We start from the raw sequence: 21,362 nt of genomic DNA, 5'->3' as shown, positions 1-21,362 counted from the left end.
ACTTTTTGGTTTGGGTCTCGACCAGATAATGACATAATAGATTGGGACCAATAAGAACCAATAAAATAAAATCAATAAATTATTGGTTTTGGCCTTAGGTCCCAAGACCGGCTAAAACCTGCTATAGGGCTGGGTTGGGCCCAAGGACTCAACCAGGCCTGGCCCAGACTGAGTCCGAGCCTGGATTTTCAGCCCTGCGCCCCCCCCCACCACGATAGAAAAAAGCCCAGCCCAGGACCTATTGGGTTCAGGGTGGGACTCACCGAGCCAGGTGAGCCAAACTGGCACTCCTAGTGGAAACTATAATTTATGCATTATTACCAAAACGATAGATGGGTGAAACCTACACTAAAACATAAGGGTACATAGATTACAGGGAAATGATAGAAAAGTACAAGGGAAATCAGATAGTCATTCTTACAAGACAAACATGATGGTGTTCATGACTTGATCTCATCTTGTAAAAGAATCTCATATATGTCTGTCCTCAGGTGCAGTTCCTTATCACGCATAACTTCTTGCAGATCTGACAGCTCTTTTGCAGTTAAAATGAAGTTCAATTTGAGAAAACCATCAAGCCAAAGTTTTTTTGACCTGAAAATGTTTCCATCCAATAAATATCTAAGAACCTAACCCTTAAATGAATAATGAAGAACGCTGCATAAGAGCAAGGTTACGGAATTCCAGGGATCACCACATAGAAGGTCAGAATTTTTCGGCGTTTGAAACAAGTAACAATCTAACATAATTTTAAGTACCAAATATTATTTACAACAACAAAAACATCCAAGCCTTATCCCAACTTAATGGGGTCGGCTACATGGATCTTATGACAATAGGTAAAAAGTAGTAATAAGTAGGGGGGGGGGGGTATACAGTTAATAAAAGGGGGGGGGCAAACAGATAAAAGAAAAGGGGGGAGGGGAGCAAACAACATCGACACAAATCTCTAGGGCATCGACCCTTCTTAACTACATACTGCTTCTTAACTGCCCAACATTCTTAACTATGTACCGCTTCTTAACTAAGTACCAAGTATTCTTTATGGCCATCAAAACGAAACTGACAGACCAGATGGTATTGATCATCCAATCAGCTAACTATAATTTAAATGGCAGACCCCTGCACGTACTGCCCTTGTACACACCATAATTATAGAATTGTCTCAATTAACTCTGCTTTATTTTATGTATCAGTTTTCCTTCACCCAGGGTGAAGACAGAAATCTCTTCACCAATGGTGATGTAATGCTATGATTGGCCTTTGGCTTCATCATTAACTTCCACCCCTTATTGTTCATGACCCGAAATACCCTTCTCCAATCCAATCAGAGGGTAAGACAGGTGGATAAAGAGATTTCTCTTCAGCATGGGTGGAGAAACACTGGTCCTTGTTTTGCTGTGAAGTTTGAAAATACTAGAGAAAAAGATCATACAAGATGGCATTCAGATTTGTCAAAATAAACTACCAAAAAAACATAAAATTTGCACATTTGTCTGTGTAACTTATGGATACCATAATTGCAAAATATTTTTTACACATTTTTGCCTTTTAAGATCAGGCAAGAATGCAAGATATAGCCAATCAAATAGCTAGGGCTTCTTTGTTTTGTTCTTTTCCAAATTATGTCTTCTCACTAGGCCCCACTTGGTTAGCTGTGAAGTAATGTTAAAATATAAAATATTTGGTAAAGTGAAATGGAAAGGAAAAAAAAAAAATAAATTTGGTCGGTACCTATTCTATAGGTAAGGCTGCATACATTATGACCCTCCCAAGACTCTGCAGTGGCAGGAGCCTCATGCACTGGGTACGCCCTTTTTTTCCTATCCTATGGGGAGAGGGAAGTGGAGGACCAGGAGGCTCAAACGTGAGACCTGGCAGAATGGGCTTTACCACACCACTCTGCCAACTACGCTAAGCAGTTGTACTTGGAAAGAAAATTTTCAATGGGGTGTTTTTTGGAAAGTGAAGTTAACGTAAAGTGGTGCGAGGAATATGAGGGGAACACAACTGAAAGGAGCTAGAAATTCTTCAGTTGTATTTGTGCATAACATGGATAATAGCCATATAGGTAGTATTACAAATGAGGAAGAAGGTGGCCCCCAAACAATTCACAGTACAACCAAACACATGGAAGTTGATTTTTAACATAACATGTGTAGTTTCATTCCAATTTTTGGCTATTTTAACACACCCACTTTCTTTCACTAGTCTCATTTTATACCAATGGAAATGTTTATTTTGACCCATATCTAACCAAACAGATCTTAGTCAACAGCAATTTATGCATTGGATTTCATTAAAAGACTTCATGCAAACAAGTAAAGTGATTTTGTATCCAATAGAGCATTACATTTTACCAGCAACAAGCATCTAATTCAGTAGAATCCCATATAAATATTTTTAACTGATGGTAACAAGTAATTAATTCACAGCATAACCGAGGTAGAAAGCCCTTACCATGGACAAGCATGAATTGCTCTAAAGAAAATTCGTTTGGCCGCAGAGGGATTGGATGCTAAATCCATCTCATAAGCAATGTAGAACCTCCAGAGTATTACCGAATTGTGCAACATATCATTTGATAATGCCCTTTCGAACAAACCATGAATTCTATGTTGGGAACCTCCTCTACCCATCTCAAAAGCCAATGCGAACAGCCAAACAATAACAGATGGTTTCCTGCAAGTATAGCAGAATTCAGAAAGTTAAAGTTGTATTACTCAAATTAAACAAAGAAGAATGATATTGCAACTCTTCATTTTCATTCTAAATAAGAAGTTGATAATTCAGTGAAGTGAAACATCTTGAAGAGCTAAAAACCAGATTAACACTTTTCAGAGAGTAGCTACAGTTTTATTTGAACTCAATGAAGGGAAAAGTTACCCGGAGTCCAAATAGAAAGGAGGAAGGCAGAGCCCAGATCAGCAAAATTTTAATATTTACAGTTTACATGGCCCATCAATAATACTTTTCCTGGATGGCTACCTCGTGCCCAGTTTAAGGGAAACATAGCAAGTCAAACCATTGGATAGATACGGTGTCATCTGTATTGGCTAATTGCCAAATTTCAGAGCCAGATTGAATCATACTGATTCAGAATCCAGATTCAAAATGAAGTATCACAGCAGAAAGAAAGGCCTGCATCTGCATGAAGAAGCTGGCCTATCTTAGGCTAGCAAATCTTCTTGGACCAGTTTTCTGTTTCTTTTCTGGCCCTGTAGTGATCTAGTTCATCCAAGAATATATCCAATCGTGGGGCTTGTTTAGGACTTATTTTCTTATTTTATTTATTATTAAGTTGTTTATTCAGGCTGGGACAAGACTAATAAATTCTAGCCCTGTTTTTAAAGTCAATTTTCTTTTATTTCATAGAGTCCTAGTTGGGATAGGGTACTCCAATGCAGCAGGCTGATGGGGAGTTTCCAAGTCTTGACTTGTTTCATTTCATTCCTTGTTCGATCAGGAATGGCTTTGGTAATTCCTTAATTGAGTCGAAGTCCGAGTCTTCCTAAGGCAAAATTATAAATATATGCATGGAGCTAGGCCCACCCCCACGATTTACAGATTGAATGAATAAGCTTTGCTTGCTGGTTCTGTAGATTTCAGACCAAATACTGCAGTAAGATTCAGTAGTGAAGGCTTGGTGGATTCTAGGCTAGGCTGGTGGGATTCCAAGCCTGCAATTAGATGGATTCCTCAATGGTTATTTCTTTTCTCCTTTCTCCATCGATTCAGGTCAGGTTTTCTGAACTTCTTCTACCTTGCAGCTAGTAGTTTCGAGGGAAAATTTCTCTCATTCCCCTATACTTACCCTATAAATCTGTAATTACTTAAACTCCCCTACTCAGACCTTCTTTTCTGATTCATACAGAAATCCAAACTTCTACCTCTCTTTCTCACCTGATACTCTAAAATTCCTAGATTACCCCTGCTGCCTCGATCCTATCCTGTTGCTCCCCTCCTGCAGCATCCTGGACATGCACTTCTCTAGCAACTGCGATGGCCCATTCCCTTTCTACTTCTTCATGTTTACCCTCCACGATGCAGCAGCAAGTCCTTCCCCTGACATGCAGTAGATAATAGATAATGTCCCTTGACTTGCAGCAGCAACTTTCTCTCTCTAGCAAGCCCCACTCATAGCCCCCTGTCCGCCACACCTCCCCTCCAGCGATCAGAATTAAAGGCGGCCACCAGAGCCTCATCAGCCTGTCTATGCGACGGCTTGAAACAGCTCAAGCACGTCCAATACTGCCTTGACGATCTCCTGGATCTTCCCCAGAACAAGAGTCCCTCTGCTCTAAATCCGATTGGGTTGAGAAGCTTCTGGAAGACTTCTTCCACTTGGTCGACGTCTACAGAATCTTCCGAGCTGCACTTGTGGCTCTCAAGGAAAAACAGTTGGCCATTTAGATGGCCATAATAGATGAATCCAAGATGGCCTCCTACGTGAAGGCCCATGAGAGGAAGGGCAAGGACTGAAGGAAGCTTGGGTTGGTTGTCCGATGCATCGGCGTTTTCTGCTGATCTGGTTAGAACCGAGTAATAATTCCCAATAGATCTGATCGATGATTTCTGCTGATCTGTTTTTCTTTTGTCCAGAAATGCAGCCTCCATTCTTCCTTTGCTTCCCTGTGTGCAAAATCCAAAAGGGCAAAACAGGGCGCACCCTACTCAACTGTCTCTCTCAATGCACTCACTCAATGCCCAAAACAGGGCTCTGCCTCTGTTTCTTCAATCCCCCTCTCTTCCATCTTGTGCTTCTTAAAACCTCTCATTACGGAGAGAATATAAAATTTAAGTTCTACAGATGAATCTATAACAGTCTAATTGTACACAGAAGTTTCCAGTTGTTCTCAATTTTTCAAGGGCAATGTAGAGGACAGGGAGAGCAGGGGGATGCAGTGATGTAGATCAAAGCATGACGCAACTCAGGAAAGGTACTGTTCACATGAACAGTACCGAGTTACTGTTTACATGAACAGTGTTGTGGGTTCATAGGCTTTGCATGGAGAAGGAAGTCCAAGGAAATATTTGACATTCTGTTGGCCCCATTGAAGATAGCAAGAGAAGGGACATTTTATTGCTGATTTAGTTAGTTACTATTTACTTAAGTTTCTAAATTTGTTTACTTTCTAATTCATTTCAGTTTAGTTTATTAAGATTTACTTAGTCAAGTCTTAGATTACTTGGTGTACAACAACAACAACAAACTCAGCCTAATCCCCACTTAATGAGGTCGGCTACATCGATCCAACAAAACAAAGTGGTGAAAACTGAGGTCTACAAAAAAAAGGGGGAATGGAGAGATGGGGAAAAGAGATGAGAAATGAAAAACTGGAAAATACAAGAAAAAGCGAATAAAATATGAAAGATGAGAGAAAGAGGAAAGAGGCACAGCCCAGAAAGTCAGGAGAATCTCGGCTAAATGGGGTCTGCTACATGGATCCTTGCCCTCCAATAGGCTCCATTTGAGGTCATACTTGGTACCAGACCTAGACTATGCATGTCCTTCCTCACAACTTCTCCTATGGTCATTTTAGGCCTGCCCCTAACTCTTTTAGCTCCTTCAATCGGGAATTCGGGATCATATCACTCCTCCTTACTGGGGCGTCCCTAGGCCTTGGTTGAACATGACCATACAACCTTAAACAGCTCTCTTGGAGCTTGTCATTGATCGGGGCAATTCCCAAGTCAGCTCTAATATGCTCATTCCTTACTTTATCCTTCCAAGTTTTTCCGCACATCCATCTTAGCATCCTCATCTCTGCTACACACATCTTCCCAATATGACAACTCATAATTGCCCAACATTATGCCCAATAGATCATAGCCGGAGGTACAACAGTCTTATAGAACTTTCCTTCAAGCTTTAAAGGAATACATCGGTCACGCAACACTCCAGACGCACCTCTCACTCTATCCATCCCACTTTAATTGTCTGTGAAACATCATCCTCTATGTCACCATCTTTATTTATGATTGACCCTAAATATCTAAAATAGTCACTTAGCGGTATCTCTCTTTCCCTAATTCGCACCAAGTTGGTATCCATTCTAGTGTGACTAAAATTGCACTCCGTCTTTGTTCTACTGATCCTAAAACCTCTTGTTTCCAAGGTTGATCTCCATAACTCTAGCGTAGCATAATTAGCATTGATCCCTACTTTTGTCTCATCCACCAAAATGATATCATCGGCTAAGAGCAAACACCACAGGACCTTGTCTTGGATGCTCTTGGTTAGGTCGTCCATGTTAAGCGCAAAAAGATAAGGGCTTAAGGCTGATACCTAATGTAGCCCTATCGTCTTGGATGCTCTTAGATTACTTGGTGTACACGCCTCAATATTCTCTTGTAAGAGGCTTCCATTACTTTCTAATTTTGTATTTCAGCATCTCTATAAATTTGTATGAGCCATAGAGCTCTCCGAACGATTTAGATGAATGAAAATACTTTCTGCTATGACAGTGCTATGAGAAACAGTCCTGTGAGAGGCAGGTACAGTGAGAGCCCGTGGGTGAGAGACCCTTTCCCTCTTTCCTATCCCTTCTGTCTTCTTTCCCTTTTCCACTATTGTGTTTATTTCCTTGTTTCTATGCAACCTGTATTCCATTGCGATGAATCGAGACCCTTTTGTCACTGTTGATTGCTGTTACAACCAATCAAGGCTGCTCTATTGATCCTCTAGGGAAGCTGGTGAGAAAAATCTATATACACCTTGCGGCTTCCTGGTTTTAAAGTTCTGTCAGAAATTTCAGACCTTGATATATCATAATCTGGCTAGCAATCTCAGGCCATATTTTGGTAAAATATTACCCTTCATATTCCCTCCATTCGATAATGATTACAGCCCCATCCACTGGCTGATCTGGATGTGACTGTAAGTTGTCATTTTCTTCCCTTAGTTTCTAATTCTGTGCAAGAGTCATTATTCTTCATCTGGTCATCAGAATAGGCTGATATTTTGTGGAGTTATTCCTACCAAGGAGTTCTGCTCTCAACTAGAAGTTCTTCCCCATCTAAGTGTTGAGTTACTAATTCTGAGATTTAGGCCTCTTTAGTGTTGCTGGAACTACTATTTAGACCTCTTGTTTTGTCAATATATCGATCCTTCCTGTAGGATAGGTCTTCATCAACCTATCCCTGCATTATGCAGAGGTTGGGGGAGAGATGCAGGGGTGATGTGGGAGAAGGGGGGGAGGGGAGGGGGAGAAGGTCTGAGTGCAACTTTAAGAATTTTAAGTGTTATGGGAGAAAGAGAGGTGCATCCGGAGTGCGGCTGTGATAGACGGATCCCTTTAAAGCATGAGTAAAATTTTATAAGACAAGCTAAGTGTAGCAGAGATGAGGATGTTGAGATGGATGTGTGGCAGAACTAGGAAGGATAAAATAAGGAATGACCATATTAGAGCTGATTAGGGAGTAGCTCCGATTCAAGATAAGCTAGGAGAAAGTCGTTTGAGGTGGCATGGCCATGTTCGATGGAGGCCTTGCGATGCTTCAGCCCAGAGGAGTGACTTGATTCAGATTGAATGTACTAAAAGAGCTAGGGGCAGGCCTAAAATGATCCTAAGAAAAGTGGTGAAGAAAGATATGCATATCTTAGGTCTTGTTTCAAGTATAATCTCGAGTAGAACTGATTGGAGGTCTAGGATCCATGTAGCCAGCCCAATGTAGTTGGGAACTTGGGATAAGGCTGTTGTTTTTGTTTTCGTCGATGTTGTTGTGTTCTTTTCTGTTTACTATTATCATTAATATTTTGTCTTTGCAAGGATCCATGTAGCCGACCTCATATAGTTGGGATAAGGCTGAGTTGGTCTTGTTGTGTGAGAAAGAGAGGTGAAAGTCTGGATTTCTAGTGGAATTAGAGAAGTTGTTCTGAGTAGGGGAGTTTGAGTAATTACAGGGCATTTCCCCAGTTTCTTTCATTCTTTATTTCTGATTTTGTTTCAATGATGCAAATTTATCACCAAATTGGGCTTCTTTCCCTAGAAATAAGTCTAGGGTTGAGTTATGGACATGTTGGACCTTTGATCCCATTGGTTTTCTATGTAATAAACCACTTTAATGGGCCTAAAATATGAGTACATAGGTTGCATACGGGATTAGCCAAATACTTGGTTAATTTTCATGTTTTAGTGTTTTAAATTGAACTGGTTGAACCACTGATCCAATTTAAGTGATTTTAGAAAATTCTCTTAAGATAGAATCTTTGTAACTTAAGTCATATTTTAGGGTCCACACTCCACACCTCCACGAATTTTAGAGGGAGAGTTTTGTATTAGGAGTCAGCCTAGTGATCAAACTCCTACGCCGAATAGGAATTAGGCCATTGGCCATATTATAAATAAAACAAATCGTGGGAGGCTCCCCCACAATTCAGAATTTAAAAAATAGCTCTTGCTTGATTGCTGCCTTGCTCTAATGAGTGTTGCTTTGTGAGTCATATCAAGGTGAAGGGACTGGTGCATCTCCAGTTGACTCCTTGCATCTTGTAGATCGGGAGGACCTGCAACTTGTCTTCAAGCTGCTGTCATTGAAGACCTGCAACTCCAAGTAAGTGGTTAATATTGTTAGCCATTCCCCTTCTTCTTCTAATCCTCTAAACCCAGCCCCATCGATCTCCCTTGTCATTCACCATTAAAACCCATCTATCCATTAAACCCTAAACCTTCACAATTCTGTCCGACACAATTCCACCATCAAAATTCATTCAAATTTCAACCACAGTACCCTCACAGCATTCCCTCCACTCGATCCTAACCTTAGGCCCATCCCATCATCTAAACCCTAATTCCCCTCATCTCCATTAGATTCCCAAAACCCTAACTTACAGTTCAACCACATCCAGCCATCATTAGACCTCCGTACCTTGGCTGAGTGATCCTCTCTACCCCTAGAGAACTCGACCTGAAACCCTTGCCCTAATTCCATCACTTTCCACTTTCCACTTTCCAAAAACCCAAAACCAACCCTATCCGTACCTTGTCCGAGTGATCCTCTCTACCCCTAGAGCACTTGACCTGAAGCCCTTGCCCTAATTCCATCACTTTCCACTTTCCAAAAACCCAAAACCAACCCTAGTTGCTGCCCAAATCCATCTAACCTACTTCTAACCATCCAAAACTTATAAAACCTATTTCATTAGACTCACCTACACCTGCCTAGCTTTACCATATAAGATACATCCCCAACCCTAATCCTAAAATTGACCTAAAACCTCAATTCTGCCTCCATCGAACCAGCAACTTAACAGGTCCTGGTTGTTTGGCTCCTAGTAGGTCTCCTACATATCTAGGACTACATTAATCAGCTTGATATTCTGTTAATGTTTGGCCATTCCCTTGATACTGTTATCAAAACCTGAGATCAATATTCTGTTCTGGAACCCAATTTTAGTATCCCATCCCTAGTAGGATATTATCCATAGTTGTCAAGGCGTCGCCTAGGCGTTGCTTAGGCGTCCAGGCGGTTTTGTTGGGGCCTAGGCGACCTCTGCCTTATTGCAAGGCTCCTTGCACTGGTTTTTATTGGTATCAAACCCAGTATTGACCCTTATTTATGCAAAATATCATTTAAGTAAATGTTATATATTGGTATTTCATTTATAAATAAGCAAATACCCCCTATTTGAATCCAATAAAAATAGTTAAAAAGACAAATTCCAAAAGGATAAAAAGTCAACCTGCAGTTCAAGAACAAAAACTGGATTTTTGACGGTAGGTAAAATTTTCAACTTTCTAATGTTGGAGTTTTTCTCAAATCTAAAAATTGTATAAATCTTAATATGAAAAAACACTGCTAAAAACCAAAAGTGTGGTAAAATATTCATTTGTTTTGATATCTAAAAAAATATTTTCATTCAGAGCGATTTTGATAGCAGTCGCACATACCAAATAAGGTTTGACTGGAACATAACTTCTTCAATATAAATCAGATTTAAGCAATTTTGGATTTGTTGGAAAGCTGGTTTTGTGCTCTACCTAATACTAAAAGTCTCATGTAAAAATAAAATCATCTGACTAGTCAAACTTCTTAGAAAACAAGAATATTTCTCTAAATCGAGAACAATTTAATTACTTATAGATAAGATAAGATCATATTTTCTAAGAACAGTACAAACCAAATGGGAGACTAGTATAAACCAAATGTATGTTTGATTGTTTCAAACTTCCAATAGCTTGCTTCTTCAGTTCTGTTGTCTTGATATGGTTCAATATTAATTTTTGATGACTTATTGTTGATTTTTGATGATATAAGGTATATGTTGTAGCATACTAAATAATGTTAGAAAAGGGGGAAATAAAAAATAACACTTGGGGGCACCTTGGTCGCCTAGGCGACGCCTAGGCGGGCACCTTGTCACCTAAGCGCTTAGACACCCCTCCAACGCCTTGGGTCGCTTTGCCGCCTTGACAACTATGATATTATCATAGTTTCAAATAAGACCATTGGATCTGAACCAAACTTTGAGGAGTTTCCCCTCCCTATTTCAGACCTTCGACTAGAGTTTTGCATCCATCTGAGTTTCTGTTTTCAAGTTATTAAAATTTTGTTGACTCTAGTTGTTTATTTCTTCACTGCGACTCTAGTTTCTGTGTTTCTATCACTTAGTAACCCTAGGTGACTAGAAACTTGTCAATTAGAAATGTATTCTTCCCTAATGAATTTCAGTTTATTATTCAGGTTTACTAATTCTAATTCCATTTTCAGTTCTTGTTCCGAAACCCTTCAAATCAAATCAAATCAAATCAATTTCCAGTTTCCTATCTGAACTGCAACTCTTCAAAATCTAAGTTTTCTGGTTTGGTTTTCTGATTCTGATTCTGATATCACTAGATTAGACCATTACTTGATTCTGTTCTGAACCCCTAAGAATCTACCATCGAATTCTGCTGTTCTGAGTTTCTAAACTAGAATCCTAAAGCCGAATTATACAACAACAAACTAAGCCTTATCCCATCTAAATGGGGTTGGCTACATGGATCCTTGCAAACTAAAGCCGAATTATATGGCACATAAATAAATCAAGTAGACAGGCTCAACCCTCCCCCACCCCACCTCCAAAGAAGAAGCGAATGATCAGAAAAGAAAAAGAACCACCCCTCAACCAGAAAAATAAATAAATAAAAAGATACGAACCAAACCTCAGATGCCAACCAGGCATAAAGAGAACCAAGCCCACACCCCTACATGGCCTTCTATCCGCTCAAAAACAGATGACCTGAAATCTCGGCTCCCACAGAAACCTCCCTGGAGAAATATGCCCCTTCCAAAAATCTCCATAATAACCAAACAGTCCAAACTCCAGCTGATGCAGATTCATCACCCAAATGGGCTTATTTTATTAGGAATAAGTCTAGGGTTGGGATATATATATGTTGGGCCTTTGACCCCAAGGGTTTTCTATGTAATAGGCTACTTTAATGAGCCTAAACTAGGGGTATATAGGTTGCATACGGGATTAGCCCAATACTTACTTTATTTTTATGTTTTTTAATTGAACCGGTTCAAATTGGTTGCATCCAATTGGTTCAATTTAAGTGATCATGTGACTTGGTTAAGTGGTCATGTGACAACTTAAGTGGTCATGTGATATAAGTTGGGCTGGATTAGGACTCTATAAGTCCAACCATGTTTTGAGTCTATTTCCTTTGGTTTTCTAGTTTCCTAGTCAGTTTAAGTTACCTAATAGGTTAGGGATAGGGTTAGGCCATTCCTTTTTAGTGTCTAAGTCTATTTTTGAGTCTTCAATATAAGTTTGTAAGGGAGGCCAGCATTGAATACGAATTTGATTAATGAAAAAGCTTTTGTTTTGCTGCCATTGCTGCTGCCCTGCTCTGTTGAATGTTGCTCCTTGTGAGTGTGCATCCTTGTGGTTCTATCAAGGTGGAAAGGGACTGGTGCAATCCGGTTGACTCCTTATGCCGTGACGGCTGGGAGGATCTTCTTCAATTCAAAGGTGGTTCTATCCTTCACATCTATTCAAGCTGCCGCCAGTGGAATCTCCAGTAAGTTTGACACCCAATTCCTTCTTCTAATCCTCTAATCCTTCCCCCCCAATCGATTCCTTTTATTTTTTGGTTTGAATCCCATAAACCCTAACTCCATTAAACCCTAGATCTTGCTGCCCAGCCATATTTAACCATTAGAATTACTTTAAATTCAAACCACAGCCTCTCCTGAACATCCCTTACAATCGACCCAAGCTGCTGCCCCTATTTGTCCATCAAAACCCTAATCCCCTCATCCTTCATTAATTTCCCCAAAACCCATAGTCTATCCTGACTTACTGCCCAGTTTTACAGAATTTTCAAAACACTTAAAACTCTATAATACCTACATTATTAGAGTCCTATAAACCTGCCTAGCCATACCCCCTAAGCCCCCCTTCCATTATCCTAACCTAAGCCCTAGATTTGACCTAAAACTACAATTCTGTCCTACTGAAACTGCAGAACCAACAGCCCCTTGGTTCCTTGTTATTGGTCCTGGTCTAATTGGCTTCTAGTAGGGCTTTACCCTATCTAGAACTACATTACCAACTGTAGACAATGCGCTATCAACCCATTCACCTCCTAGCCCATCGCCAACCTCTTTCCTTAATAGCATGGCTTCCTCTTTCTCACTAATTAATTCCCTAATGTTGGGACTTTGGTGTATTCTGTGCCCCTATGAATTGTTTATAACAGGGAATAACAAGCTAAACTACACTTGGAGAATCTTTAGCATTTCATCATGATAACTTTGCCAAAAATTATGACCGTCCATACAACCAAACCTATGTTTCTGATTACCTCATACAGTTAGCCCATCAATGTCTTCCACCTCATTGGATAGGCATCCCCCTACCTCTTTCTCAGAAGTACCAATTCATATTCGGGACCATACATCTCCCAAGCATCATGACTGAAATAATCTCAATCTTGGCAATTCAAGTATACCATCTAGGCATGCTTCCCAGTTTCCATATCTTCCTTTGTACAATTCCTATGCTGAGATGAGGCCGTAAAATCAACAGATAAAGAGAATCCTCTGTGGCACATTATGCACCTCTGGCTCAGCATCAATTTCGGAGTCTACAGGTTGGAAACAGAACTGTCACACTTGTAGTTCAAATCATGGCCAGATAATTTCAAGTGGAACTAAACAGTCAAGCCCCTACATCCCACTTCCAAAGTCTATGAAATCCATAAAATAAAAAAAGATGCTCACCTTTGCAGCTATCAGAAGAAACAATTTGAGTTAAACAGAATGCATCAAGTAGGGTTCATAATTGCAGACTTGATAGGTGCCTCAATAGGAATTAAACAATGTAAAATAAAATCTTCTAAGCCTCTAACCAAAAGACCAAACTAAATAAAAGAACCACAGGTCCACAACTACTCCAACAACATTTTTCTTCAAGTGTCAGCATTTCAACAGACCTAAAATCTCAGAGACTAAAAAACATAGTTGTCAAGGCAGCAAAGCGACCCAAGGCGCTGGAGGGGTGTCTATGCGCTTAGGCGACAAGGCGCCCCAAGTGCTATTTTTTTCCCCCCCTTTTCTAACATTATTTAGTATGCTACAATATATACATTTTATCATCAAAAATCAACATTAAACCGTCTCAAGTCATCAAAAATCAATATTAAGCCACATCAAGTCATCAAAAATCAACATAGAACTAGAAGACAACAGAACTGCCGAAGCAAGCTATTGGAAGTTTGAAACAATCAAACATACATTTGGTTTTGTTAGAGTATATGTACTCTAGAATACCGTGGGGGTATTCTGGTCCTTTTGGGGTATCTTTACGTTATTAAGTGTACTTAGCTTATGTCGGCTATGTGGGTTTTAGTCCCACATCGCCTAGCTTAGACTATTTGTAATTTTCCCTCTATTATAAATAGAGGGGCTTACCTATCAATACAACAAGTCATTCCATTATTTTATTCCCTCTCTCTGACCCACGGTTCAACCAACATGGTATCAGAGCTGGTCTGATCTAGGTTAGAGAGAAGAAAAAAAACCCTATTTCTCCCTACTCCTCCATCGATCTCTCTCTTCTTCTCCCTTTCTCGGTTTTCTCCTTCTCCTGTTCTTCTTCTTCTCAGCCTGTAAAGGGGCAGCACTAATGAGGTAAACATAGAATATCGATGATTTAGTTGCTGCCCCCCCCTTCCTTTCAACTTTTTTTATTTAAAAAATCTGCTGGAGCCATATTTGCGATTTGGAGTTTCCCTCTTTTTTGGAGATCAGATCTCTATCACCTAATGAAGACTGATCCTCCACTTTTGGAGCATCCTATGCAGCCTTTTCCAGCCCTATTCTGCCTTATTCCAAAACCTAACTTCCCTTTTTTCTGTCTCTCTATCTTTTATTAAGTTTTCCAGGCACAATCCCCAAATCGATCTCACCTTGTCACGGTTTTTTTCAAAACCCTGACTCCAATCGATTTTGGGGCTTCCCTTGTCAGATGCAGCTAATTTTTCAGGGATAATTTCCTACTACTACCAGCCTTAATCGACCTCAGTTTGGCCACTATCTGATGGCTGGATTTGTATCTACAGCAAAACCTTCTCAACCTGCTATTTTTGGTAACCTGTTAAAACCTGACTCAAATCGACATTAGGGTTATAGGGTTCAGTTTTTGCTGCCTTTTGGAGGGATGCTTACTCCACCTACAAGGATCACTCGACCTCAGTTTTAGCCTCTTTCCAAGTGTTTGAAGACCCCTAACCCCAATCGATCCTTCTTTTCAGGGTTTTTTCAAAACCCTGACAAATATCGATTTTAGGGTTAGGGTTGATTGCTGCTATTGGAGTTTTTTAGGAGGTGTTTCTACCATCAAGAAGGACATCCTACTTCAACTATTCTTGACTTGACGAAGGTCTATTGCACATGATAGCTGCTGCTCTATTTTTCTGCAATTTTTGGTGTTTCTCCCACGTAAAGATCAAGTCTCAATTACCAAAGAGATTGGTTATTCGAACTGGAGATCCATTCCAACAGTGGTGGTCAGCATCTATTACCAGAAGACATCACCTTTGACAAGTCATCATCACTTTGTTGAAGCCCCCTTCCCTACAATCGATCTTCCCTTTCAGGGTTTTGTAAAAACCCTGACTATAATTGATCTAAGGATTAGGGCAGTCCACTATTGCTGATTTTTTGAGGAGAGTTTTATAAAAATCAGAGGAGTATTCACTATTCAGCCCCTATTTCAGCATCATTCATCAGTTCTTTTTGGAAAAATTCAGGTTCATTCTTATGGCTCGGTTTCTCCAATTATCAACCTATTTTTTTTACTTGTTCCTATATGGCTGACTGCTTCAACTACCTATGGATCTGTCTGGTTATTTATCTTACATTTGCTGGTTAGTTTCAGCTTTACTACCTACATGGCTGGTATTATTGTTTGGCTTCTACAAGCATGACTGGTTGATATGTTACTGCTGCCTTTATGTGGTATCCTGCTGCCCTATTATTGTGACTGAGTTTCCTACTACTGGTGATCGAATTTCTTTCATTCTTGAAGACTCGAATCTGCTATCTTGGAGATCAGTTTATTTGGGACTACAACAGTGTGTTCCACGGTTCTTGGTTGCAACTACGAACCTATTCAGTTATGTGAAGCTTTTTTGGTTCATATCTGGCTCACCTTAAAGCTTGAATCCTAGAATTGTTACTAATTCAGATCTGATCCAATTTTTGTTGAAGCTTCTACAATCCATTGCTGTCCAGATATCTTCGTTTGTTCTTTTAAGCATGTGGGAGTTTATACATTGGGGTTTTTGCACACTTGTTCCTCCTTGTTTGAAGATTGATCAAGCCTTGAAGAATGGAGCCTTTCCTTACTTCAAATTAGATCTGTATACTTGTCAGATTTGAATATTGGAGTTAGGAGTTTCTCCCCTGCAGGAGTTTCCATCAAAAGTGTTTGTTTGATCGTTTGAAGATGGTTGGAGATTTATATGTTGTATTACTTACTCCGTACTTCATTATCCCACTGCTTTTTTTTTCACCACCTCCCAAACCATACCTTTGGCATAACCCATAACCACCTTGGAAGTTAATGGTATTTTCTTCATTGCCATTTCTTCTTTTTCCATTACCCTTGGCAGCTCTTGGAAAATTCTGGAATATTGTGTTTTGCCCTATATCTTACATCAAACCTGTTATGTCCACGTGTATTACACGTGAGGGGGGGATTATATACAGAATACCTGCAACCATTGTAGAAAGCAGAACTTGCAGGAACACTTGGTGCAAAACATAGAAGGTCAAAGGTTTCACCATTGCCAATGGGTATCTACTTTGTTATTGGGTTGAGTTTGCCGCAAGGGGGAGGTTGGTCTTAAAATTTTGAAGATGTTTGGTTATTGCACGCTATATGAGGTTCTACAGATTGGGTTGTTTTTTCGCTACTTGCTCTTTCTCTGCGATACATCTCGCTCGCTACCCTAGTCACTTATCTTCAAGATTATCATCCGAGATTCATCACTGGACAGCTGTTGAAGATTGGTGAAAGTTTAGATCAAGTCGCCCAAGTTTTGAAGATCTAATTTTACAAGTTCTTGAAGGTTTATTTGGGAGCTGCGTTCATCTTGAAGTGGATTCGCTACAACTTATCTTTTCCCATTTTATTCAAGCTAGGCATTAGTACCTTGTATGCGCCAACTTGAGGGGGAGTGTTAGGCTGTTAGCATTGTTATGGAATTTTTTTTCCCTTTAGTCCAAGCTGGATCTTCTTTCTTTAATATTAGTATAATCCAGCTTGAGGGGGAGTGTTAGAATATATGTACTCCAGAATACCGTGGAGGTATTCTGGTCCTTTTGGGGTATCTTTATGTTATTAAGTGTACTTAGCTTATGTCAGCTATGTGGGTTTTAGTCCCACATCGCCTAGCTTAGACTATTTGTAATTTCCCCTCTATTATAAATAGAGGGGCTTACCTAGCAATAGAACAAGTCATTCCATTATTTTATTCCCTCTCTCTGACCCACGGTTCAACCAACATGTTTATACTAGTCTCACATTTGGTTTATACTGTTCTTAGAAAATATGATCTTATCTACTAGTAATTAAATTGTTCTCGATTTAGAGAAATGTTCTTGTTCTCTAAGAAGTTTCACTAGTCAAATGATTTTATTTTTACATGAGACTTTTAGTATTAGGTAGAGCACAAAACCAGCTTTCCAACAAATCCAAAATTGCTTAAATCTGATTTATATTGAAGAAGTTATGTTCCTCAAACCTTATTTGATATGCGCGAATGCTGTCAAAATCGCTCTGAATGAAAATATTTTATATTTTACCGTACTTTTGGTTTTTAGCAATGTTTTACCATATTAAGATTTATAGAATTTTTAGATTTGAGAAAAACCCCAGCATTAGAAAGTTGAAAATTTTACCTACCGCCGAAAATCTAGTTTTTGTTCTTGAACTGGGGGGGTGATTTTTTAACTATTTTTATTGGATTCAAATAGGGGGGTATTTGCTTATTTATGAATAATATCTTAAGTAAATGAAATACCAAATATATAACATTTAATTAAATGATATTTAGCATAAATAAGTGCCAGAACCTGGTCCGATACCAATTAAACCAGTGCAAGGCGCCCTGCAATAAGGCGGAGGTCGCCTAGGCCCCAACAAAACTGCCTGGACGCCTAAGGGGCGCCTAGGCAACGCCTTGATAACTATGCTAAGAAATCTCCATACAACCACCAGTCCACCACCACAATGCCATACACACACAAATCTACAACTTAATGGGCAATAGGAACTTCCCACACAACCTCTTCCCCTGCCCCCAATCCCTAAACACCATTACCTTGCGTGCTGTCACTGCATGGTAACAGACCACAATATCCAAGTAATCCATCCGAACAGCAGAAACCCGAGTGAAAAACTAGACCCTTTTCCTTTTTGGGATAACTACAAAGAAGAAATTTATTGACGAAGGGAGAAGAGGAAGCTCTACAGGACCAAAGAGCTGCAACTCAAAACTCAAAAGAACAGAATGAACTAATATAACCTATCCCCCCCCCCCCCCCCATACCAAAAAAAAACACCCCTGATTAAATATCAAACAAATTTTCAGCTTTGAATTCAAAATGATGAGCACCCACCCCCCATCAGAGGCATGTTTTGTTCCATTTACTGCCATGTGTACTCGAGTGCATGATTGCTGAAGATCCTGCCATTTCTAGATCTCCAAATAATTACTATCTATCTATCTATCTATCTATATATATATGATAAACAAAACGGTGAAAAGAAAAATCGATTGATATTAATATCCGGAAGGCAAGCAGATATCATGGAAAATCTTCTAATAGAATTATGTTTTAAATCCATACAAGAAGTACAGGAATAAAGAGCTTACTTGTGACAAAAGTCATCAAATATCCATCGGAGTTTATTGGGTACTGTATATAGATAGCTGATTTCCATGAAAGCGGTAAAAAGCTTTGGATTATATGGATAAATTTGCAAGCCTTGTAGAATGGACTCCGTTATTGTTGAGAATTTCAATTGCTTATGATGTTTCTGAAGCATCCTGATGTAATAGTTGAACAAAGATTCAAGTTGGGAACTCTGGTTTCTTCTTTCTGATATTAAGAACAAAATTTAGTCAGCAGAAACCCAAGAAGCACGTGTTTTTTTTTTAGTATAATTCACTTGAGAAACAGAGAAGTTCTGCTTTAGAATTCCTAAAAGAATAACTCTAGTTGGACACGGTAAAAACATATTTATTAATTGAGACTGTAGAAAAAAGGAGAGATGAATACCTAAAACAGATATTATAAACAATTAATAGGAACTAATGTTAATTACTCTGACAAATGTTATTACGATCAATTTACCAGGAGAAAGGCACACCGTAATGATGAATTCAAAACTATAATAGTCATTCTGCACTCTAAGCAAAGAAGGAGAGAGAGCACTTCATCTAAATCTTATCCTAAAATCTATTAGGTTATATCATCAGCATGGTAACAATCTTTGTAGACAGAATCATCACCCTGGCAAGGAAACCTAGAAAGTAGACCATATGCACATGTGCATGCACAAACAACACACACATGTGCATACTTAAGATTGTATTTTAATCGGTTATAATGTTCTTTAACAAAAAATTTTCAAGAACAAGGATATAGACAAAAGAATCTAGGTAATATGGGGGATATAAACATACAGAAACAAAGACAAACTAAATAAAATAAATTACAGGGACACCAGGTAACCTGTTATCTCTGCATAGCCTCAGGAGAGAACAGAATAAATAAAAGAAAATGACGCTCAGAGTCAAGCTTTAATTTTCATCATGTTTTATGAGAATCTTGGAAGATCATCAAGGTAGACTTTCAAAGGCAATGAATCAATTTTCACAATAAAACCTCACCACTAAAGGCATATAAGCATATTAGTTGTTCTAATCCCGATCAAGGGGACAGAGGAGTTGAAAGATTTCATCCAATTAATCAAGTAGAAAGTGTTCTTAATGTAGAACTAATTTGGTTAGATTTAGTCCCAAATAACCCCGGAATACTCAGCAGTCAACTTAAAACAACCCTCCACAGCAGGGTGACACAAAGGCCGAAATTCAGAAATAAGGCCTAGGTTAAATATCCAAATCCAGCCACTCAATGGGGCTAATATCAAAGTCGAGTGTGAGTCTTAGGATAACCAGCAAGCCCTCCAAACAGGATTGGGGTGGCTAGATAACAAGTTACCAGAAGGGCACCAAATTAGAAAGTAAAAGGAACTTATCTATAGAAGTCAAACCAGCCAGTAGAAGAGAGCCAAAATCGGGTCAAGTTGTGCTTGTATAAGGGAGGAACTCTGCAGAAAATCCCAGCCAATTCTGATGGTGTGATTGGGAGATCTAGAGAGTATCAAAATAGAAGGTTAAGGTGCAGGCCAGATCCAACCAGTGGAATGGAGTGAAAAGTGGGATCGAGTGGAGTGGATGGAGGTATGGTATGATGTTCAAAAACCCAGCAGGGTTTAGTGGAGGGATATGGAGATGTCACACTCAGAAGTTGCAGACAGTCTCCAAGCACAGGGGTACAACAGCCTGCACTCGATTGGGAGAAGCAACACAGTAGCAGCTTCAGTCAAAGAGCAATCAGCAGCAGCAACAATCTCAGTGAATAAAAGAAGTCTTCAGCCTTGAATATGGATCACCAACAGCAGCAGCAAGCACTTGGATCAGCAGACGATACACTTGAACAAGGTAGCTTGAAGGAGTAACAGGAATCTTCAATCAATTGGTTTGCAGCAGTAGCAGTCTTGGAATTTATTGGAAGTGAGTTCTGATCTTCAGGTTGAATTCTTAATAAATTGGTTGCAAACACACATAGAAGCAGAAATGGAGATTGAGTAGGATAGGAGAAGAAGGGGAGATAGAAGTAGGGGAATGGGCCTCTCACCCTGGGTCTCTTACCCACAGCTATCTCAGGCTCTCAGCTGTTGCAGCAAAGGAGAAGCTCCCATACTCGATGCCTAAGTGGCCAAAATATTCTTTTCTCTAAATTCTGTATTTTCCATTAAGATCTGAGGCCCTTTAATAGGCAAGCTTACAATAAACTTCTAAAAATAAAAGCTAATGCTAAAATAGAAACTTCTAAATCCTAAGAGAATGTAACTAAATCTACTTGGCTTTATAATTCAGCCACAAATTAGAAACTAATAAATATAGAAACTACTAAAGTGCACCAAAATTCAGTTGACTGGTCAAAGGGGGATCCTAGCAAAATCGGGGAGCGTCTTTGACTAGTCAAGGGGGATCTTTAATAAAATCGTGAGGCATCTCAGGCCCCTTCTGGGCTCGAGTTGGCCCTGCTGGGCTGGCTCGAGCTGGTCCATTGGCCCAAAGAGGGGCCTGGTCCTTTGTCTCTTATTCTGGCCAGGATCTACATCAGTTCTACTGCTTGCTTGAAAAAAATGTTCACTTTACTTGATGTTCTATTCATGGTTTAAAAAAAAACGGAATCAAATCGGCTGAATAGGCCAGTTCGGATCGGAATCAGACGAGGCCGATCCCAATTCTTCCCATTCCCGATTGATTCCAGCTGATTCGGAATGGACTGTGATCAGAATCTGCTGGAGCCAATCCTGATCCTGATTCCAAGTTTAATAACTTTGGTTCTTTTCTTCTTTTTTTCCCCCTGGGAAGATTGGGTTTCTGAAACATAATTACTGGTTTCAAGAAGTTTGGGCGCATAAATGAAAGTTGGGGAAGGCAACTTCACAAAACAAAGGATTCAATTACTATTTACTAGTTACTAGTATTCAGTTTGTTTTTCACTAAGATCTTTTCATAACAAATTCGTAATTCAATTTATTGAAGGAATCATGAGGGAAA

The 21,362-nt window shown here is 39.5% G+C and overlaps 1 protein-coding gene across 1 annotated transcript in view; it reads right to left on the bottom strand.

The window, feature by feature from the left end:
• Nucleotides 1–294: 294 nt before the first annotated feature.
• Nucleotides 295–21,362, bottom strand: part of LOC122668135 (nuclear exosome regulator NRDE2) — a 93,495-nt gene continuing 72,427 nt past the window's right edge. Inside the window, exons 8-10 of the mRNA XM_043864715.1 lie at nt 18,378–18,603; nt 2,461–2,682; nt 295–594 (exon numbers count right to left, since the gene is read on the bottom strand). Of these exons, the coding sequence (XP_043720650.1) occupies nt 441–594; nt 2,461–2,682; nt 18,378–18,603 (602 nt within the window). The 3' untranslated portion in view covers nt 295–440. The remainder of the gene's footprint in view (nt 595–2,460; nt 2,683–18,377; nt 18,604–21,362) is intronic.

Source organism: Telopea speciosissima, chromosome 7 (assembly GCF_018873765.1).
Source record: "Telopea speciosissima isolate NSW1024214 ecotype Mountain lineage chromosome 7, Tspe_v1, whole genome shotgun sequence".
Classification (NCBI taxonomy): Eukaryota; Viridiplantae; Streptophyta; class Magnoliopsida; order Proteales; family Proteaceae; genus Telopea; species Telopea speciosissima.
Note: the sequence above shows the minus strand (reverse complement) of the source record. Positions and strands in the feature narration are given on the sequence as shown.